The following is a 24,068-nucleotide window of genomic DNA, read 5'->3' as shown; positions in this document are numbered from 1 at the left end:
TAGAAAAAAAAAACAATAAACGGAATACACAGACACTACAGTACAAGTCAGACAGCAACTGTACTTCACAGAGCAACTGTATTCACGCCATCTGCATCATGCTCCGCCTTTCCCTTGCATGACGGCTGGTCACGCTCCACTCTGCCACATATTCATTACTTTCCATGATTCCCGCAAGTGGAAAGCAGATGATAAAAATGCACCCGATATGTCATGCACCTAAACCAGCTGAGCATAGAAAATAAAAAAAATGTTTATTCAAAAGTTCGATTAAACTGAAAGAGATGCTGTTTTCCACATTTTGTGGAAAAAACAAATCCGTGTCGCCGTGTACCAAAAATAATTAAACTTAGTCAACAGAAGAAATATCATTACGTATACGTTCAATGAAGCTAAACTAGAGAATTGTGATTCCAACACATTTTCATGTCTATTAATTCTAAATAATTCAAAATCAACCTGACGTTTCATACTTTTACTATGGTGAGGGCAATTGAAGAAAACAATAAATATTTACTGAAACACATTATACAGTAAAATAACAAAAAGACATTCATCCTGTGTTCCAGAATATACCATACTGTAAAGCAGGGATAAGGCAGATTTCTTTCTTCATGGTAAATGGGTTTCAAAAGCATAGACATTGGTAGTTTTCTCCATCTAAAATCGGGAAAACGGTAATAATATTAATAATAACAACAACAACAATAAAAATAATAACAATAAAATAACCTGAGGCCCCCAAGGTAACAATCACACCAGCCGCAAGCCGATACATATCCAGCGCGGCTCGGAATATGACCTTGCCCTTGACCTACTTTCACCAATTTCGAACTCGTAAGAGATTTCCATCCCTACTACACACCTGTAAAATTTTGTGATGATATCTTGAGCGACTGCGAAGTTATCGTGATAACAGACAGACAGACATTGACCTACTTTCACCAATTTCGAACTCGTGCTCGCTTTTCACCCCTACTACAAACCTGTAAAATTTTGTGATGATATCTTGAGCAGTTACGAAGTTACCGTGCTAACACACACACACACACACACACACACACACACACACACACACACATATACACACACACACACACTAAAAACAATGTCAGCTTCACTATCGCGGCGGGTAATAAAGGGGTTAAATTAAATAAAACTGCCTAAAGGAAGTCAGCATATAAAAAAAATCTATATACCATCGTTCTGCAAAGGCAAATGGTGAAAGCTTTTAACCCGTTCACTATGAGGGGTAACTCAAATAAAGTAATATGATGTGTGGAGCAACAGAACAAGATAAGTACATTGTATTGAGAGGATTACTATAGATTATCCCGTCACTAAAACATTTCTTCAAAAGTTTCAATAAATACATAAATAAATACAAAAAAAAAACAGACTGGTAGTTGCAAGACCTCAACAAAAAGGGAATCATCGCGCTGAAAGGTTAATGGAAGATGCTTTTAATACCTTCTCTGACTATAATTCCGGGTCCGTTGCTGACACCCTGGCGTAATGTTTCAAGTGTGAGAGTCTACCTTTTCATGCTCTAGCCATTTCTCACCTCAAGAGCAGCCTCCCATCACACGCTTCAGGACTTGATTAAGAGGAGGGTGTAATTTGAGAGGTCTTGGCGTCCCCTGGTGAAGCTTGGGAAGAGGTACTGGGGAGGGGTAGTGGGGCAGGTTGGAAAAGATACTTAGGCATAGTTTTGGGGAAGGCTACCAAATAGGATATCACCTTACTGAAAGGCAGGAGTTCACTTACGTATTTTATTCAGTTACCGCCATATTAACACCAACCCTACAAAAAACTGACCCCTTCAGCTGCAAGGGTCCCCTGCGCTAAATTAAATTTGTCCGACATTATCCTGGATAAAATAAAATTTTACCCCTTTGAGTTGACTCATCATTACGATTACTTAAGTAAATTCTCTCGACCTCCATATTTTATAGGAGACTGGTAAAATTCCATGGTGAGAATAGTCTCAAAGAAAAAAAAAAAAGTCCACGGGCTAAAGTGCATGAAGGAGACTGTTCCCAAGACGAATACAGAGCACTGGAGCACTGGAGAGGGTACTGGTAAGAGGTACCAAGGACAAGGTTACGGAGGCAGGCACTAGGAAAATACTAGGCAGAGAGGTAGTACACTTGGGTGCAGGATACCGGTTAGGGTGCTGACAAAGGATACCGAGTGTGGGGTATGCAAAATAGGGAGGTGGTTAGAGTTTTTTACGATCCGTAAGTAAGCGGAGTTCTGAGCTAGGTTGAAAATACGGGTGCTCCAAAGTCTACCACGACAGTAATTGCTAGGGGATGCAGAATGTAAGGGGCACAGGCAATGGGGTGGAGGCCGCAGAGGTCTGGGTACAAAGGAGGGAGAAAGAGGGAGGGAAAGCTGTGGAGAAGAGTAAAGGAACTGCCTGGAATAGCAGACAATAGACGAAGAGTACTTGTTGATATAAACCAGCAGTAAACAGGTACTAAAGATACTCCTCAGCAAATGACAATTGTGTTTTGCTTGTAAGTACAGTGTGTGTGTGTGTGTGTGTGTGTGTGTGTGTGTGTGTGTGTGTGTGTGTGTGTGTGTGTGTGTGTGTGTGTGTGTGTGTGTGTGTGTGTGTGTGTGTGTGTGTGTGTGTGTGTGTGTGTGTGTGTGTGTGTGTGTGTGTGTGTGTGTGTGTGTGTGTGTGTGTGTGTGTGTGTGTGTGTGTGTGTGTGTGTGTGTGTGTGTACGTAATGCAGTACATCGGTTGTGGCGGCAAAGCAACAACCGGTTCCAGCGAGGTGATGCACTGTTGTTTGAGGGGCTGTAAAATCATCTAAAAAAGGAGAGGCTAGTCAAGGATTCATGCGACAAGGACAAGGGTTGTGAGGGTCAAGGGTGGTGTGGCGTGGCGTCTGGAGCTGAGGCTAGGCTAGGGGGGCTAGGAAGAGGATAAGAGTATGGGGGATTAGGGGATGGAGGAGTATGGGTATGGTATGGGTCTAATCCTCGGTTAAGGTATAGGGAATGGGAGGGGAGGCTATGGGTTGAGGCCAGGGGCACAAGTGTGAGGTGTGCGTCCAGAATAGCGATAAGTCAAGAGAGGGGACCACGAACTGAGGAGGGGGAGGAGAGTAGAAACTGGAATGAAAGGTGAGGGATAAAGTAAGGGGATGGGTCGAAAGGAGGGAGACAGGGAAGGCAAAAACACTGAAGGGATATAACTGCTTGGGGGGAAGGGGGACAAGGATAGAGAACCGATCCAAATGGTGAGGAAAAGCTACAGGGGAAGGGTCGAGACGAGGAAGAGGGGACCGTATGGGTGGAGGGAAAAATGAAGAGTACGCAATGGGTTGAAAGGAAGAAGTACAGGATAAGAAAGTGACCAGCAAATAATAAGAGGAAGAGATATTATGAGTGGAGAGGACGAACAAAAACTAGGATATGACATAACATCGACGAATAGCGGAATGGGATAGGAGAAGGATGGAGACGAAGATGCAGAGAGAGGACAGTATGGGTGGAGAAGATAGGGAATGAAGATAGGGCATACTAAATTGACAAGAAGGACCCAAGGACATGCCATCTCATATCGTAAATCTTGCAACCAGGGATTTAGGGGTCGTAGCCTATAGAAGTTACAATCCCTGGCAGAAGAGCTGGTGGGGAAAAAAAAAAAAACAGCTTACAAGAAGGAACCCATGTGGGCAGTGCGTCTAAATGGAAGAGGTGTGTCAGGAATGAGGAAAGGAATGGGGGATAAGGGGATGGGGACATGAGAGGATGAAGAGGCAACAGAGAGATACAGGGTGGTTAGAGGAAGAGGTATTAAAAAAAAAAAAAAAAAAAAAAAAAAGGCATTCATGGTTGATAAAGGAGGGATGGTAGGTCTAAATGGAATAGGGATATGACAAGAACAGGAAATGGAAGGGGGCTGCAGAGGATGTTACAAAAAATCTATTAATGATCCAAACAACGCGTGTGAGAAAAGGATAGAAAAAGGAAGGATGGAGTGGGCGAGAGAATGTAGTAGTGTAAGAAGGGGGAGGGGGGAGGGAAGGGAGGGAAAGGACTTGAGGGATGGAGGGGGGGGAGGGAAGGATTGCGGGGGTAGCCACTCTCCCTTTTCTTTTACAGTGGTGAGCTGTTTTCAAGGCCATGGGCAGGGAGGTAGGTGCGGCGCTGGGGGAGAAGAGGTGGAGAGAGAGAGAGAGAGAGAGAGAGAGAGAGAGAGAGAGAGAGAGAGACGGATTAGGTGAGTAATGAAGACCGGAGTAGGGGCTATGAAATAACTGTAGGAAGAAGAGTGAGTAGGCAGGAAAGTAGGAGGAAGTGATGGACACGTGGAATTCGGAAACATGGATGGGATGATGAGTGTGTGTGAGGGAAACGAGGGAATTCTTACTCTCCTTGTCTTCCTAATAACAAGTGGGCTTGGGAAATGAAGGAGAAACGAGGACTGAGTAGGAATGAAAGGAGAGAGGAGCGAGTTTGAAGGATAGAGAGAGGATGCACGACTGGGAACGAAATGAGGAGGGACGGCAGCACATCTGTGGACGTGGGAAATAAACTAAAAAAAACAGTGAGTGGAAATGGAAAAAAGACAAAAAGTTGTAAGATGAAAGCTGCGAGATAAATTTAGCTAAAACTGAGAAACGATGGGAAGAATTGGATACGGTTGAAGAAAAGGCGGAGGAAAGTGTCCACATTTTTAGGGAGGGAGAAGAGGCGAGTGGAAAGGAGGGTAAGGAATGGAGGGTGGGAAATATGGCAAAGACGTGGAGAGGGACACAATATTAACTCCGGGACGTCTTCTGTATTTCATTCCTGCTAAAGCCACACGATTTTATATGGCTGGGGGGTGATCTTTAACAGCGACGTGGCAAAAGAAGAAAGGAACTAGGAAAGCGGCTGGTTGTGTGGGAAGGAACAGAATGAATGGAGTAATAAAGAAAAAAAAGCAAATAAAGAACTCATGTGAAAAGAGCCAGCGTTCCAATTGGTAGGGGAAAAGAAAGGGAAGGTGAGACAAACAAGTGAAGAAAGAAAAATTATTACACAAATGCTGAAGATGCCTTACATAAAAACGAGGTTAGGGAAGAATAAGGGTATAACAATGGGAGGATGGCGCGCGTACACACACACACACACACACACACACACACACACACACACACACACACACACACACACACACACACACACACACACACAACAGAAAGTGCATGAGAAGGATGAAACAGATGGAGGAAATAAAACAACGGATACAACAGGGACGAAGAACACATATACTGATACTGAACAAACTTTACATAAAGACAAGGACAAGGAAGGGTAAGGGATGAAGAGAGAACCTGTATTTTTTTACACTGAAGGGTAAGGGAGATGAGGAGGTGCTGTGGTGGGGGAGGACGATGGTGCAATACTTGTGATGAAAAAATAAAATTAAAATGGATGAAAAAGGAAGGGCATCACAAACCCAAGACAGGTAAAATGGGGAAGAGGGGAAGATGGATGGTCGGAAGAAGGGTAAGGTGGGTGGGGGAAAGGCAAGATGGATGGTGGGACGGAGGGAAGATGGATGGAGGAGAAAGAATGCATTGTGAGAAACAGAAACTAGTTGGAAGAACATTGTGAAGATGTAGGAATGGGAAGATAAATGATGGGGGGAGGGGGAGTGGAGAAAAGGGAAAGACTAGATAGATAGAAAAAGAAAAGTGAAAGGACAGTGGGGAGCTGGAGGGAGAAAGAGGGGGAAGGAGGGGGTATACACAGAAGTAAACAAGAAATACAGATAGCAATACACCTACCAGCCTTACATGAAACTATCTGCTGGAGTATCCTAAACTACAGTTTTTTCACAATTTCTTAACCCGGACTCTCGTTCTTTTGCAACGAATTTCACGCAGCTCACAATTAGAATAAGACAACATTACGGCTCTACAAACTTTTCATAGATTAAGTCTAGCATTATATGCTAGTCATAATCTATTGTTACAATTTAGTGTTAACCATGAAGAGACAATAATTTTAGGCTAAGTGAAAGGTAAAAGAAAAAAGGCACGTTGAAAATGTAAACAACATGTGAAAAAAACAGAAATAGTGTACGCCTTTCCCCTCTCACTATTTCCTCCGGCAAGCCAGTCCCCCCCCCCCGCCTCTCCCTCCAAAAGATTTTTTAAAAGAAAAAACAAGGGAATATCCATCCCAAGGAAAAAACTAACACGTGACAAAGGGAAGATGGGAACAGAGAAGCTGGCTGGAGGGAAGGCAGGTGGAGGGAAGATGGGTGGAGAGGAAAGAGGCACGTAGGAGGGAGAGAAGGATGGAGAGAGGGAGGGAGGGAGCACTGCGAAGGCCAAGGGTGTGGGGATAGTGTGACAGGGAGAGAAGAATGGAGAGGGGGCGGGAGGGAACACTGCGAAGGCCAAGGGTGTGGGGATGGTGTAAAGAACATGTTACTAAATGTACACACACACACACACACACACACACACACACACACACACACACACACACACCAATGAAGCACTCCTTACACGTCACACACACACACACACACACACACACACACACACACACACACACACACACACACACACACACACACACACACACACACACATGCAATACACTCCTTACATGCCACTCACAACCAGCTAACGCCCACCACGTCTTCAAAACAGGCGGGGTTACTCACTTCCGTCTTCCTTTACTGTATGAATAAACTGTATATTCTCTTATTCATACTTGTACCCTCTTCATACTTAATCCCCATCTTCTGATTTTTGGGCTGTTCGTTTTGCCCTGTTACCTCAGTTATGATGTGCCCTTCAAATAACTAATAGCGGCTAAAATTAACACTTATCATTATCATTATTATTATTATTAACATCATCATCAACAAAACAGACGAGGTTATCTTCTTCCAATAACTCTCTATTAACGCTTATTTGTGCGCTCTTTCTCGTCTTATTATCTCTCTCTCCTGAGTCCTCCTTTAAATTAGGATCGTCATTAAAACCTTCATTATTATTTTCAGCACCAACACAGACAAGGGTGTTTCCTTCCAACTCTCTATTCATATATATTTGTTACTTGTTCCTTGTGTCTTCTTATCTCTTGTGATATGCAAAGTCGTTTGATAAAAGCATCATCAACAACATCCTCCTCCACCTCCTCGTCCTCCACATAATCATTATCATTACCAGCAGCATCGTTTCAGTTTTAATTCTAATTTTATGCTTTCTTATTCCTGTTTCTAGATTTCTCCCAGTCCATGTATTATTAGGAATTGGGTTATAATTACTGGGAAATAGCCTTGGGACTAATTCCTATATGACTATATATATAGTCTGTGTAAGATGTGTAGCCTAAGTAACTGTGAAAGGGAACTATCTGCACGATTATAGCTGGTAAAAGTCGTGTTAGTCACAATTTCAAGGCGGTGGCCAAGCCTGCTCTTCCCACGGATGCGGGTTCGATTCACGGCTGAGGCAGGGAATAAGGATTTGATTTGCGTTAAAACAGACCTCACTGATTTACCGAAAGACTCACCGACATGTCGTAAAAACATCTCCACTAATACCAATACACCAGTCCTGGATGAGAAAGCCCTAACATGTAAGCTATTCAATACGGACAGTGGGTGTTGGCGCCGAAGTAGTTACATGTGAAGATGTATGGTACGAAGGAGAACTGCTGAACGTCAGGAAATGGAATCTTAAGCCTATGCCCAGAATCGGACATACATACAAGTTTTAAACGATAAATGTTAAGTGGTAAGAGTCACGCTAGTTTTCAAAGTACATGCACTTGCAAACAGCATTCATTAAACATTTGGACCCGAAAATCTCTTTTAATGTACTGTGACTACGACCAAGTGATTAGATTCACCTTATGATAAAAGTCTTCAGGCTGACTGAGTTAATCTCGCCATTAAATAGACGTATTTTGTCTCTAATTCTCGCTACAAAAAAGTTTTTTTTTATTCAGAATACGTGGGTCACTGAATTGGGAAATATTAAAGTTTACAGTCCTTCCATGTTATTCCTGCCACCACCATACTGTTTTATAAGTATAAATATCAATGCCTTAATCCTCTTTTTATTCCTGCTCATAAACACGCAGCTCTTACAGTACACTTTTCTATTCTCTTTCAGATGGTGAGTTAGAGGGTAACAAACTGTACAGGAATGAGGGGGAGAATGAGGAGGATGCGGCAGCTGCGGTTGCGGCTGAGGTGCGGAGGCGGCAGGAGGAGGCAGCAAAGGAGGCGCAAGCAGCGGCTGAGGCTGCGGAGGCGGAGGCGGCGGTCTTGGGAACCCGCCGCAGGGGAGGGACCACGGCCGCAGGCAGTGTAAGCATTAGAGGTGAGCCGCAGCAACAACCCGATTACCTAACCTCCTTTGCTGTCACTATACTGCTTTCACTTTAACTTGGTCCAGATATTTTTTTCTTTTGTTGTTTATTTCATGTCGGTTAATGGCAAACACGGCACTACTAAGGCTCTACATCCTTATCATTGCATTTCCTCGTGACTACCATCATATTCTAGTATTAATCTATTGCTGCAGCTCAGCATTCAAGGAGGAGAGATGTTAGGGTTATGTCAAGTTAAAGACAAAAAGGCATAATACCTAACACACTACCATACCGACCTGACATAACTACCACTAACCCTACCACATTACCATTACCAGACGAGCTTATCATGCATAGCAAATGACCATTACAATAAATGCTATCCCAACCACTACAACCACTACCAAAATATTCCACATGACCTACACACCAAACTCTATCACCACTATCACTCCTGCCCCATAAAATTACAAAGAATATCATACACTCACGGGTACCCTACAATCGGAATATAATCAGCACGACAGAAAGTGACTGACTGGACGGTAATAATTCAGGAGCAATATAATTAATAACACTTTCAGCCCTGGGGCGACGCTAATTGATATATAATTCTTAATACTACCAGATTTTCTTCTGCTTGAGACTTTCCGAAATGGTGTGGACTGATCATAACCTTCTTTAACCCCTTCAGTACGAGGCCTGTCCTAAACTGAGTAAAATCGTCTGAAGGTAGCAAGAAGATAAAAAAAAAAAAAGGCGTCCATGTAGTGAAATGGGTAAAGAAAAAAAAAAAAGGAAAGAAACAAAAGACGTATCACTCCTCTCATGGGCTTTACATTCTGACAAGCCGACTAAAGTTATGAAATACGGTACTGTCCATCCATTACATAAGCCGTCTACTACATTCTACTATGTCCCTAATTCATCACCATCATCCCAACCTCAATTCCCAGCTAAAAGAGGGAGTGAGATAGGGTTCAGGACCACCTAAGAACCATTCCCGTAAAATAACACTGAACTGAAAGAATTTTTATTGTCCCAAATGTCACGAGAGAGAGAGAGAGAGAGAGAGAGAGAGAGAGAGAGAGAGAGAGTGTGTGTGTGTGTGTGTGTGTGTGTGTGTGTGTGTGTGTGTGTGTGTTTATCTATTTTCATGCATTCAAATATTATGAAGGAGTATCTAGGTATTACTTGTTCTTTTATTTTTCCTCTTTTTTATGCAGCAACCTTGAACAAAGTTTCAAATCCAGTTTTCAAGGTCCAGTAGTATATACGTCAGCAGATGGTATTACTTTCATACACAAGTCACGCACGCAGCACTAACACCCACCGTCTGGATTGTATCAGGTTTCAGTGTGTGTGTGTGTGTGTGTGTGTGTGTGTGTGTGTGTGTGTGTGTGTGTGTGTGTGTGTGTGTGTGTGTGTGTGTGTGTGTGTGTGTGTGTGTGTGTGTGTGTGTGTGTGTGTGTGTGTGTGTGTGTGTGTGTGTGTCCTTCCTCGCCAGTATAATACACAACGGTACTGTCATGTCCCTCGCACTACGACGACGTGACCAAGTCCATCACGATCACGCACTGACAGTCATCTCGGAGAGAGAGAGAGAGAAAAAAAAAGGTGGTGGGAGGTTTACAGGTTCCCGGAATGAACACCTAAATAAGAGTAGATACTGACAACTGAGAAAAAAAATGAACGAGTTAAAATTCATCATCACCATCACCATCATCATCAATTTAACCCTCTTCCTCACTGCTGCATGGGCTGGGAGGGATTGAAAAATAGGAAAAGGAAAGGAAAAAAGTCGGAAAAATAAAAATGGGCCAAACATTCATTCATTTACTCACCACTCATGTCATCGAAACCCTTGGCACAACTTTGCTGGCGCACCAATTCCCCATCAAAAAATAAAAAATAAATAAAATAAATAAACAAATGCGCTTCCTAATTTAAGAACGGTATAATGAACATCTTGTATGATTACCTGATTCTACTGTTATCCAATCTACCACATGTCCCGTCAATTTCATACATCACCACTGACTGCGCGTACCCCTATCCGAGTCCTGTTTAATCACCAGAAGTCTCTTTCCAAGTATCCAAGTTTTATCTGCATTTACGTGTTTAAATAAGGTACCTTTTAACTTCCTTCACTTGTAAATGTCTCCCATAAGCTAAGAAAATCACAAGGCGGGAGCAAGAATATAATTCAAAAGACGTCTCTTGTTGAAGGGGATAAAAAAAAAAAAAAAAGTCCGTCAGCCTTCAGTTCAGTTACTAAGGGAGTAGCGCATGCATGGGTGATAAAAAAAATATATATACATTATTCTTGAAGTTTCATAGGGAAATTATAACTTTACCAAACATAAAGCAAACTTGAAAGAAAGGAACCTTGCCTGTCTCCTCTGTTTATAAATCCTTCATAATTCTAACTGCACTCCTCAAGGACCTACGTAGACACATTTATCGTATTGGTCCATCTGCTGTAATTTTTTTTCCAGTTTTAATTTTACCTTGGATCGCCCTACACAACTTTCTTGCTTCTAAGTTCTACACATTCCTTACACATCCCTATCCTCACCATCGTACCCGTAAATTCCATACATAACTCAGCTAGCCAAACATATGTCTAAGTAAATTCAGCAACTTTTCCGCGACTATATACGTAATCTCACCCTAAAATACATATGCTGCTAACATCTCCTACAAACCCAAGGAAAACTGCTCTTATTCCTTTAAGACTCTTGACTACACTCCTTTCCGGTTTCTGGTGAAATTTTGACTCTACAAACCTTACCAAATACTTTTTATAAAATCTGATAAAATAATATGTATGCCTAACCTACCCTGCCATGTTTTACGTCCACCCATACTACTTACTTTCCATGTACTGTCACTGTTTTTGCTGTTGGTGTTGTAGATAAACACCCCCCCTTCAAAATCTATAAGCAGCATTGTTTTGAGGAATCTCTCTCTCTCTCTCTCTCTCTCTCTCTCTCTCTCTCTCTCTCTCTCTCTCTCTCTCCCTCTCTCTCTCTCTCTCTCCATAACCTCACAAATGCGTGCATGCAACCCCAACAATCTCACATATAAACAAACTCCTTTTCCTCCTTAATTCTCAAATACAATAGTTCAATGATACGCTCAACTCATTTACAAAACCAGTTAGATCGTCTTCATCAACCCGCAGCTCCACGTTCTTACTAACAAAGTTTTTCTTAGTGCCGTCAAGTACAACGTATTTCCACATCAAGAAGAGAAGACCTTGATGTTTTTTTGTTTTTTTTTCTTGGAAGAGTGGGTATGATCCAAGAACTACCGGTACATTTTCGTGTCCTCATTTCTACGTGGAGAAAAACCTGTCTGCTTTACCCTTTCAATCCGGTAACGTATTTCTTCACTATAATCTTGCTAACACTTGACGATTATATTTAGCTTACAACAACTTCCTACAGGGAAATGTCTTAACGAACTCTGTATCTAGCCACTGAAGTTCCAAAAACCCATCCCAGAAAAAAAAAAAAAAAAAAAAACTGGCTTATATGAAAGTGAATCCAGTGTATCGTAGGAGGAAGATGCCCTTTTCTTGAACATCACTATCCTCCTTTCAGGTAATATGGATGCAAATGAGGAACGTCTATATAACCAGACAGTTCCACCGCCCGGTTACATAGGTGTACCACGTGAAAGTGCCCCTCTTCAGCACCTCTAGAAATAGTAGGGATAAAATAACTATCACGTCCTCAGGAAGAAAGGCCTCAAGAAATATACCCGTCTCCTTAAAGAGAAACCAGTCTCCCCCACATCATAATACCTCTACAAAAACAAGATCCGACAAAGGAGTTCATTTTCCTGGGACTATCACGCGCCCGCCGGTCAGTGTGGCATCCAGTCTGATTACAGAGTCACGCCCAGACCTTCTGACCACCAACCTCTTCAAAGGCAAGGACAAGGCCGCCGCAGCAGCACATATCAAGGCCAAGTGAATAACTGTTCTGCACGGAATATACACATCAGAATAGCGCACAGTGTACGTTTGCTTCAGTGTCTATCGTACTATGGTATACTGATTTATTTGTCGCACAAGAAAGAAATTTCACCATATTATTGTTATTATTATTATCGAGGTAACTATAGTTTAACCACCCGTCGTGCTCTCAAATTTCCAACACCTAGTGTAAATACCTTTTGTACATTTAATCCTATTCATAGGTACAAAATATCTCTATTAAAGAAAAATTTCTTACACCGAAGACGTAAGAAACTAGGCAGTCTTGTGGAACGAAAAGACCCGTTATATTTCTATTTCTCATCACGGGGAAAGAAACTTGCTTCCTCGGTGGAAAAAAAAAAAAAATGACAATACATTCTTTCCCAGTTACGGACGATCATGCACTGGTCAAGGCGTGTTATAACCATTAATACAGACTGTTTCAAACCCATTCAGGACAATTACTTTTCTCCTAAGCTGAGGATAAATGTCTGGTGTTAGTTACGATAAAGTAAAAAAAAAATATGTTCGGCCTAAAGAACTGTTTTGTGTGTGTATATATATATATATATATATATATATATATATATATATATATATATATATATATATATATATATATATAGATATATATATATATATATATATATATATATATATATATATATATATATATATATATATAATATATCACCGTACCCATCTAGAGTTTCCCAAGTCAACTACACCTCAACTAACTTTGCATGGCCTTACACTATTTCAACTAACCTTTCATGTCCCTTATTCATCTCCTCCCATCCATGGACACCATCGTGTATACTATTCCAGCTAAAACCAGACGCTTTTGTAACTGGTGCAGGATGTGTGAGTGACGGCGCAGTGTTCGCGGAGGGGTCTGCCATGATCTCCCCCGACCCCTGCTCCTACTGCTTCTGTATCCGCGGAAGGCGTCGCTGTGTTGCTCCCAAGTGTATCCTGCCGCTACAGGGGTGTCGTCCACGCTACAGGTCCTTCTCATGCTGCCCTAACTTCTACGACTGTCGTGAGTATGGCAAACGAGGTAACTATGACTGATTTTGCTGGAGGGATGGGCAAGACACGAGAAGAATTAGCCTATGTAGCTATTTCTTCCAGTAAATACAAATCTTAGTTATGACTGGGAACTGAAATGTTAATGAAACGATGTCCAGGGTTGTCCATCAAGCTATCGATCCCTCTCCTGCATTGCCTCAGCTTTTATGACTATCGTAAGTATGAATGACGGCGTAAGTAAGACAGCTGGCAAATACTGTGGCAGTCGGCACTGCTTTCTTTACGCCAGAGGATTTTTTCCCCCCAGGTTAAAATAAGATCTACAACTCGTCCCTACTTCTGCTCCAATTTCCGTATCCTCAATTTCTACGATTGTTTTATATACAGCAAACGACGTAACTGAAACTGTTTTTTACGGGATGGACGGAAAAGGAAAGGCGACTGTAAAACCTCCAATGCCTCTGATTCTTCCGGCATCATATCTAAAACACGAAACTGACCATAAGCTCGTTATGAACCAACATCAAGGGTTGTAATCAAAGTAAACGCTCATTCTCCTGCTACCCAACCTCTACAGGTGTTGAAAGTAAGGTAGATGACGTGAACAGGATATCTGGTGAAGCTAGTGAATGTAGCAGAACCAGTTACCAACTAGTGACCTTGTAAACCTAACCTTGAAGAATGACTTAAGGTGATGTCATATTCTATTCAGCTTTTTAGGGTACAGTATGCCATCAAAATTCCTCCACCTAGCTCACTTCGAAGATGAGACATCCAGATAAGCTGCTAATGTCTACCTAAGCAGTTAAATATCTTGTATCCTATGCACGTAACTGACAAGGAATACACACAAGAACACAGAGCAGTTGGGATCTTAGTTAAACTCCTCCATTCAGATAAAGTATTATCTACATTTTTTTTATTATCTCCAAATAGTTTTATTCAGTTATGGAGAGAATTTATAATTGGAGAGATAAGGACTACCTTTGATTAATCTTTTAACTGCAAGAGGTCTCCCCAAAGCGATAAAAAACTGCTTAGAGATCTCGAGAATAAATTAATAACATGTCACCGGACTGAAAGGGTTAGTGCCTATCAACCTTAAGAGGGTCAGTAAGGTAGACAATCAATGTTTTTCTAAGTCTTAATTTTCCCCAAGAATACAACCCACAACAATCGATGTATTTCCAGGTCCCTAGTTGTACTGCTCAGTGAACGAGGACAAAAGTGAAACAAAATGAGTCACCGATACTTAGTTTTTGTTCTTTTGTTTTACTTTCCTTTTTTTTTTTTTTTTTGTTACCTCTGTCAGCTGCACACGTACGCGTTACGGTCACAACAAAGAATAAGGCCACGGTGAAATCTAGAAAAAAAACCCTTAACCTAATGACTACCACGTAACCTTCACACACACTCACACTCACACACACACACACACACACACACACACACACATACACACACACATATTTTCTTTAACTAGGAGTGCCAGTTTATTGCCACATCTGGAACGGTCCACCTCCACGTTCCACCTAAAAAGAGGCGGCTCCACCTGACCGAACTTGACCGGCCCTGACCTGGGAGCAAAGTGAAGGAGGAGAAGGAGGGGGCTTGGCTGGACTGGTTGACCTTGCCTGCCTCACCTCCTTAAGAGAAAACACGTAGACAAAAGTTAAACCCAAAATACTGTCTAACATTTAATTCTTGTGGCATTTACTAGGAGCATTATCTGGAAGGGGAATATTTTGAGTTGCTTTCTGGCTGGCATACTAGATTTCGTAATACTACTTCTGTCGCGATTTTGTTTACATGAGAATCTTCCTAGCACATCCTCCTTAGCGATTTGATTTGCACCTTACACCTTTTTTTCTTGGGTACAGTTTATGTCTTCTTAATACACATACTATTAATTTTGTATCGGAAAGAAACACGAGGATATTAAGATGTACAGTGCAAAATAAATCGGCTACAGCGACGTGTTACAAAATTTCAGCCCGCGAGAATATATTTTAAGTTACAGCTAAAATATTCTTCTGGCATTTACTGAGAGGATTAACTGAGGGATTTGGAGAGGGCGAGGAATAAACCAGCATCAGAATACAAGGCCAAATTTGGTTTTATCCCTTCAGTACAATGATTAAGCGATTTATTCATCTTATGCAAGGCCTTTAGCACGGAAGGAATAAGGGGGGGGGGGAATCAATACCCTGGTCTGTATTATTTTTTCTTCTTTTTCAAATTCTTTCTTCATCCAGAATATTTTATCCGTTGTTTTTCTTTCGTCGCATTCTTAACCACAACCGGTATATTTCATTCACTATATGTATGGCCTCTCGTAGTGAAGGGCTTTATTGTTAACTGGTCGTATCTCAGGGCAAGCTGCACAAGAGTTAAGCTGAGTGACGTCAAGGTGATATTCAGGTGTGATGGAATCCGGGTACAGGTGTGTCCCTTTAAAAGTCTACGGATTCGAGTTAATGATGAGAGGTAACAACCCCTTCCTCCTCTCCAACCTATGGTTAGCTTAGAAAGGTCTCATGAGACTTTGACAAAATTTCGATTCAGTGTAAAAGAACTAGTGACATCAAACGTATGCACTAATCGCTTTCTCCCATCCCTACCTCACCCTCTCACCCCTGCCTAACCCGCCAGACTCTCTCACCTCTGCCTAACCTGTCAGACTCTCTCACCCCTGCCTACCCTGCCTCACCTTCTCAACCCTTGCCTCCTTCTGCATCACTCTCTCACCCTTGCCTACCCTTGCCTCACCTTCGCACCCCTGCCTCACCGATGTCTACCCTATCAAACTCTCTCACCCCTGCCTACCCTGCCTCACCCTCTCACCCTTGCCTCCCTCTGCATCATCCTCTCACCTCTCCATCCATCGTTCTCCTCCTCCTCTTCTCTAACACTTATGCCTTCTCTTTGAGTCTTTCCTTCCACAATTTCCAATCAATATAACAGAATCGTATTTTCAGATTCACTTTCTCTATGGACACCTCTTCCGGTACTATTACATTTTCTTTACTGCTGAAAAAAATGTATATATATATAAATAAGGGAAGATTCTGACTGCATTTTATCCTATGTCATCTCCATTACTCTCACGTCTTTTTTTTTTTTTTTTTAATATTCATGAACTTTATAATAGTTCTCTCAGGCCCAGTGTATTATTCTGACTGGAAATTTAAAAACATTACTCTGCTTGCAATATTTCCGCAGTTATTTTTTTCTCTTTGTCGCTACGCATTTCTTTCTAAAGTCCTCAAAATTGTTACTGCACATTTTCTAGGTCACACAGGAAAGTGAAAGATTCTTTTTGCCAGGTTTCTGATGTCAACCTTATTTTTCCGACTGCCACGAATCTCTTTAAAAAATATATTACATACTTTTCTGAGTCAAACATAATAGTATAATATTCTGTTTTCCTTTTTTCTCGAACTCATCATTATTTCCACCACCCATCTCTTCTAAAATTCACACAATTATTCAACGCATCCGCCACGCACCATTTCTCAATTCACAAAATTATCAACAACTTTTCTAGGTCAAAGCAGAATATCCTCTGTTCAAAAATTTTCCTCAGTTTTACTACTATCATGTGTCTCTTTCGATTTTTTTTTTTTAGGTCAGATATAAAAGTGCAAAACTATCTGCACTTTTCATGTCATTCCTAGTACAGCCACGTATCTCTTTCTAAAATTCACGTTCTGCTTCTCGCTGACTTTCTCCCCGACCCATACATTAGCTTCAGTGATTCTATCCAACCTCCATGTATCCAACCTTATCCCTCCTCTTCCTCCATTCTGCTATCCCCATCCCCTCTCCTCTCTACCCTCACTTTCTCTCCCCTCCTCTGGCTCCTTTTCTCTCTCCTCCTCTTGTTTTTCTCTTTTATGTATCATGGTCTCTTCTGTCCTTGCAACCTTTTCTCTTCATCCTATCTCCTGTTCCCCCCTCGCTTCTCTTTCCATCTTCCATCGTCCGTCTCTCTCTCTCTCTCTCTCTCTCTCTCTCTCTCTCTCTCTCTCTACCTCTACCTCAAAACCATGGGAAAGAAGGGAGGAGGGGAGTTCAGTCAAAAGCAGGACGGCAAAAGGTAGTCACGCGTAATGGTCTAAAATCCAAGGTAATAAATATGTTGGTTGGACCCAGGGACGCGTCGGTGGCTCTCTCATGCTAACATAACACACAAATGGTTCCGGTACACTTTCTCGCCTTGACCATCTCTCTTTTTCATGCTCTATCTCCCTCAGCCTGCTACGTGTGGAATAGAGGAGGGACTGCGATATATGGATGAATGGACTGACATAGTGGAAGGCAGACTTGGCCTGGCACGAGAGAGAGAGAGAGAGAGAGAGAGAGAGAGAGAGAGAGAGAGAATGTGACAGGCCTTCTATTGCTTACATACATATAAATGGTTCTTGCGGCACTCTCTACCTTGACTATTATAGCCCTCTCTGTCACACTTTCCTTGACTGTTTGTCTTTAATAAACGCTGGTGCGAGACACACACAGATAGAGACCACAGGGATAAACAGATGAATAAGCATACGAAACTAATGCTACACCTGGTTCTAACACATACACCCCCCATCTCTCTCTCTCTCTCTCTCTCTCTCCTCTGCTGTGTCTCTTACGGGCTGGTACGAGACAGGAATGAACAAAGAGAAAAGGTTGGCTGGATGAATAGGCTGATAGAACTCTAGTCCCACTACACGTTCTCCTAACTTTCGCCTTGACCGGAGCTTTCCGTCATGCTCTATCTCTCACACTTCCTCGATGCCTGGTACCAGAGAGAGATGGGTATATACACAGATAGGCACACTGATAGATAGACAGATAGATAGATAGAGAGAGAGATAGACAGACAGATAGATAGACAGACAGATATATAGACACTGACAGACAGAGATAAAACTGACAGGCAGACTTACGGAAAGATAGACAGATGGCTAAACATGCAGACAGATGGGTAAATATACAGACCGACAGGTAGTTAAACAGAGAGAGAGAGAGAGAGAGAGAGAGAGAGAGAGAGAGAGAGAGATTCATACCGCGTACCGCTAAACCAATTAGCCTAACACTCTGATTTTAATATATTTATTACCAGCTGTTTATTATTTACGACAGTATTTTTCTTATAAATGTGCCATAACTTTATTACTGGATATAACATGAACAAAGAGAGGCATATTATTATTATTATTATTATTATTACCATGACAATTATTATTATTATTACTATTACTCTTATTACTACTACTATTAATACCACTTAATGCTTCTTTCTGCTGTTGGTAATTTTGTCCTTGTTAAGGTTGTTATTTACATGTTTAATTATATTACCTGCATAAGAGTTGGAAGGGTAAATTATCTGTTCCCTCACTCCACAAGTTACGGTACCATCTCCACTCCCTAATTATCTCCTAATACTCCTTAATCACAGGTTCACCTCTGGACTCGTACTAAATTACACAATGCTGCCCTACGTATTAATGAAGCCTGCTTTGGGCTACACTCTGAGTTTATGCAAAAACTGATAACACTTCTTTACCTGTTATTTTCAGCTTTATTTGGAACAGATTGGAGATTGAACTTTAGCTTAAACTTCTATCACGATATAACCAGGGGAAAGGAAAAAAAAAAGTATGAACAGTTCAAATCGAGACAAAAATTCAGTTCAGTATTAACTTTGCAATAAGTGTTCAAGTTCTATTTATAATGTCACCTGTAATCACATATATTCTGTAATACTCAACAATTCTGTTCTTTCAGGTGGGCAGGTATGGTTTTATAAGTTATTCCTGTTACAAGTATTATCATTATTACCTTTTATTATTATTAACTACATATCTCTTACCAATTACAGAAAAACATAGCCGGTAAGTACTGGACATACGTATTTCAAGAAAGCTGTACTTAAAACCAAATCATTCGTAATATTCATTGCAAAGTTTTAGATATCACATGAATAAATGTTCTGATGCAAAGAATAGGACCTGTTATGTAAAACCGAATACCGTTTACTGCACAGGGTCAGTAACATTATGTTTTAACCCGATGATATACTGGTAGCCTTCATTTATATACCTATTATAATTACAACATAACTTATATTTCAGCCTTCCAGAATCTATACACCTAAACAATGCCTTCCATATTCGAATTTTACACATCCTGTCAAAATTCACTCCAACGACTCACAAATCTGACACTATTCCAACCATTTTCAGTGCTGACATGACTACTGATGGATTATACTTAATTGGACCTATCTTAATTTTTCTCACTGATCCTTCTGGACACTTGTTTTAAACATATCATTATTGAACCTCTTTCTCCTTTTGTATGAGCTAATTAAAAAGCCATGGTTATTATCTGACCCAACATGAACCTTCCTCATTTTTTTTCTTCCACACAGAAATTGAACCTATTTTCATCTGGCCCACTGGCAGCGTTTCTGTTTTCATTTTGAGCTTAGTAGAACATCTGCTTTTGTTTTATCTTATCACAACATCCACTTCTATCAACCCCATTTAAACCTTTCTCCTTTTTTTTTCTCTTCCACAGAGAATCAGACAACCACCACAACCCCCTCCACCACGACTGCACAAAGTTCAGGAGGTAAGGCACCATCTGGCACCCTCATTAACCTACTTTATTACCATAATGACAATCGCCATTACCCCAACAATCACCACAGTCTCCTCATCAGCACACTCAGTCTCCTAATCATGACACGTATAGAAAAAAAAATAACTTAAAACACACACACACACACACACACACACACACACACACACACACACACACACACACAGTTTTAATGGATCAGTTATGTGAAACCCAAACAGCTCATATATTCCTTACTATGTTTGAAAATATGAGGAAATATGGAATATATATTAGCAATGTGCTTCAGAAGCGACACAGCCATGAGTGAAAGATAAAAAAAAAAAAACTTGGTAACAAAATGTATAATCGCACTACATTATTACGACAATTTAAAGACAACACATTTGTCATTAACCGGAAAATCCTGGTAAACATTCTTTCCGTGGATTTATATGTAACTCAAGAGGGTCAGCACCATAATCCAAACAACCACATATATGTTTCATCATTACCACCAAGTACCATACACCTACATTAGCTCTATTTCCACTACCACCAATATCACCAGCATCACCACACCTCATCACGATATTCACAGAACTAAACACTACCGCCCAACCCAACTTCCTGCGTTCCATCACTACCACCACGTACCATACAACTATTAAGATTTATTACCACCCCTACCACAACCTTCACCCCGAGCACCATCAAAAATAAGGAAATGCGCCAGTCAAACACGCACAGTCCAAAGAAGGTCAAGTTTCCGGGTAGGTAATCACACAAATGGGCCGTAACACCTCTCTCACTCCCAGGCCTTGAATAATACGAAGTTACGAAAAAGAGGAATATTCATAAACCCTGCAGACATGAGAGCGACATCATCAAACAATTACGAGCAGAATCCAATGGTTACACTGAGAGAGAGAGAGAGAGAGAGAGAGAGAGAGAGAGAAGAAAAGATGGAGATGCAACTAATGAAAGAACAGCAAAATCCTTAAGGTTAACCCAAGTTACAAACAGCATCACAGAAAGGGATGCACGGTTCGTAGTTAAAGATACACCCATTACCTCACTCCCCTCCCTTGAAAAGATGAAGTTAACGGTACGAGAAAAACGGAATACAAAGAAGCAATTCAATATTCGTAATGCCTGAGTAAAGTAAAATCTCGATGCTTGGGTTTTCTTTTTCACACTACCATTCTTGGAAAATAAGGAAATCAGAGATGAAACAATTAAATATGCAACTAACCTGGGACAGTGAAACTTTCTTTAAGTTTACGCAAATTGCAGAAACAAACGGCAACTATCTTTTTCGTACAGTGTGATGCCTAAGATGACAATGGGAAGAAATTCGATCTCTGGAACGTGATTCATGAGCCCCCCCCCCCAAAAAAAAAGGAAAACAATGTGTTTAATGTTCTCTCGGTGAGGAAGTTGGGTCACTGAGACGTGATTCATCAGACACAAATGAAAAGAAAAAAAAACAGCACCTGGTGTGTCTGTTGTCCGCTGGCAACCCCCTCCCCCACACCACCACCTCACACCACCTCATTCCATGGCGGTAACTAAACAAGCTTATACATACTGCTTCCTGCGTTCTCCGTTCAGAAAAGTAACTGAAACTGCTAACAACTAGTATGCAGGCTCCTAACAGAGCAAAACAGAAAATAAGTGCAATAAAAAAAATAAAAACGAAGTGCTGTACATCTCACAAAAACTATTCCAAATAATTTCTAGTGGACAAAAAAAAAAAAAAAAAAGTTAATAATTACAACAAAAAAGTTACTACAGTATTTGGTCATTAACATGTCTACTGTATCTCTTCAGTTAAATAAACCCTCACAAAATAAAAAAGTCACAGTAAACCTTCATTTCAGACAATATTTTTTCAGTCTTTAGAATCAAACGATAACATGGAACAAAATACTTCAAACCTCTCTTACTAACTTTACTAAGATTTCAACTCAAAACTCCTTTATATCACAGTAGAGAAAGGAATAAAGTCTAGATGCATTAATTTCACTTACCACAACACACACACACACACACACACACACACACACACACACACACACACACACACACACACCTAAAACATTACAAGGGTCAAAAGTACAAAACAATTCGTAAAGTTGCTTGAAGTACAGTAATATTAAAGTGCAAACGAGAGAAATAAACTGACGTCAGAAACAAGACCCACACAATAATTGCAAGTAACAGGAATAACTACTGAACAAAGTTAAACTGGCAAACAACAGATGGAGGGTGAGTTGTGAAATGTACCGTTTACACACACACACACACACACACACACACACACACACACACACACACACACACACACACACACTAATATCCAGTTCCGTTGCTACTGGACAGCAAGTTAGAACTATCAACAAACCTCTCTCTCTCTCTCTCTCTCTCTCTCTCTCTCTCTCTCTCTCTCTCTCTCTCTCTCTCTCTCTCTCCTATGTGCTACAGAAAGACGGGGTAATAAAATCAACAAACAATGCCTCTTGTAAGACAGCGTTACGAGAAATGATGCACTTTACCCCTTTACTGCGAAGAAGCATCTCTAAAGTTAAATAAAATGGTACATGGCAGCAAGAATAAACATCAAAATATACTCAACATCGTAATCAAGGAGTAACAGTGACAGGTTAAAACTCCTCTACTGTGATAGGCCCCTCCTACGATGAAGCAAGAGTCTGGTGGCGGCAAAAATAAATGAATATATAAATAAATAAGTAAAACAGACGTCACCATACCGAAATAAATCTAGGCTCTCTGCGTTACCCTCCTAACAAAACTTTTCCCCCCACGCTACAGACCAATCATATGCCAGTATAATTCATCCGAGTATAATTTGGACATTACGAAACAAGAAACACTGCCCATACAGCCCACCTACGCCCTTCCTGGTGATGTCATAACCAATAATAGATTTGCATAACCTTGGGATGGTGGGGAAGTGTGAGTGTGGGTGAGAGGGGGAGTGTGGGTGTGGGTGAAGTGAGAGTGTGGGCGTGGGTGGAGTGAGAAGGAAATGTGAGTGTGGGTGGAGTGAAAGATGGAGTTGCAGGTGGAGTGGGAGACGTACAATATGGAAGAGAAAATACGAGGGAAAATGAGGGAAGCCGAGTGGGAAGCAAAAAGTAAGTGACAGAAATTGTAAGATGACGATTGGGAGGTGGAATACAAGGTAGGGAAAAGCTGAAAAGTGTGTCTGTATGTGTGTGTGGGGGGGGGGGAGGAAAACATAGGGGACAACGGGAGAAGATAAGATGGGAAATATAAGGGAGGAAAACAAGAGTATGAGTGAGAGGGGGATAATAAGAGAATAATATAGGTGGAATGCAAGGCCGAAAATTAAGAGAAAATAAGAGTGTGAAGTTAAAAAGAAGACTGAGAAATGGAATATAAAAGAGAGATTATTAGAGGAAGAGTGGTGGGCGCAAAAATAAGAATAGGAAAGTGTGGGGAAGAGTGAGGCGGAAAATATGAAAGGAAAATGAGGGGAACACTATAAGACGAGCAATGAGTGAGAAAAACAGAGGAAAAATGAGGAAAATTGGTGGAAAATATTCGAGAAAAAATATTAAAATATGGAACTTTAGGCAGAAAATCAGAGGATAACTGAGAGGTGAGAAGTATGAGAGAAAAGGAAAGGAAGAGTGAAAATGAGAAAATATGGGAAAAAAAGATATAATGAGGTAGTTGGGAGAGCAAGACAGAGAGGTTAAGGCAGACCAGGTCATGAGCATGGAGAGAGAGCAGGAGGCTGAGAATCAGAGTGCAAGTGGTGTGAATTAAGTGAGAATACGAGTGAAATAAAGAGTAAAGCCAAAGTGAGTGAACAAGAGGAGAAGAAGGAATAAAAGACGGAAAAATGGGGCAGATCTTTAAAGTAATAAGAGTGAGTGACAAAGCGAGGATGAAAGGAGTTACTGAAAATACAGACTGTATGAGAAAAGTAGGTGAAAAAAAAAAAAAAGTGAAACAAGTACAAAAAGGAACGAAAAAAAAAAACTGGTTAAAATAGATGTAGAGGCGAGTGAAACATGCAAGAATAAACACT

The 24,068-nt window shown here is 41.0% G+C and overlaps 1 protein-coding gene across 1 annotated transcript in view; it reads left to right on the top strand.

Annotated features, from left to right (window-relative positions):
- Positions 1–24,068, top strand: part of LOC145412081 (uncharacterized) — a 156,192-nt gene that overhangs the window by 95,550 nt on the left and 36,574 nt on the right. The window contains exons 4-6 of the mRNA XM_080281999.1: positions 8,148–8,357; positions 13,197–13,379; positions 19,943–19,987. Of these exons, the coding sequence (XP_080138125.1) occupies positions 8,148–8,357; positions 13,197–13,379; positions 19,943–19,987 (438 nt within the window). The remainder of the gene's footprint in view (positions 1–8,147; positions 8,358–13,196; positions 13,380–19,942; positions 19,988–24,068) is intronic.

The sequence above is a fragment of the Coenobita brevimanus genome, chromosome 92 (assembly GCF_032717465.1).
Source record: "Coenobita brevimanus isolate Jiangsu-jjx chromosome 92, ASM3271746v2, whole genome shotgun sequence".
NCBI classification, from domain to species: domain Eukaryota; kingdom Metazoa; phylum Arthropoda; class Malacostraca; order Decapoda; family Coenobitidae; genus Coenobita; species Coenobita brevimanus.
Note: the sequence above shows the minus strand (reverse complement) of the source record. Positions and strands in the feature narration are given on the sequence as shown.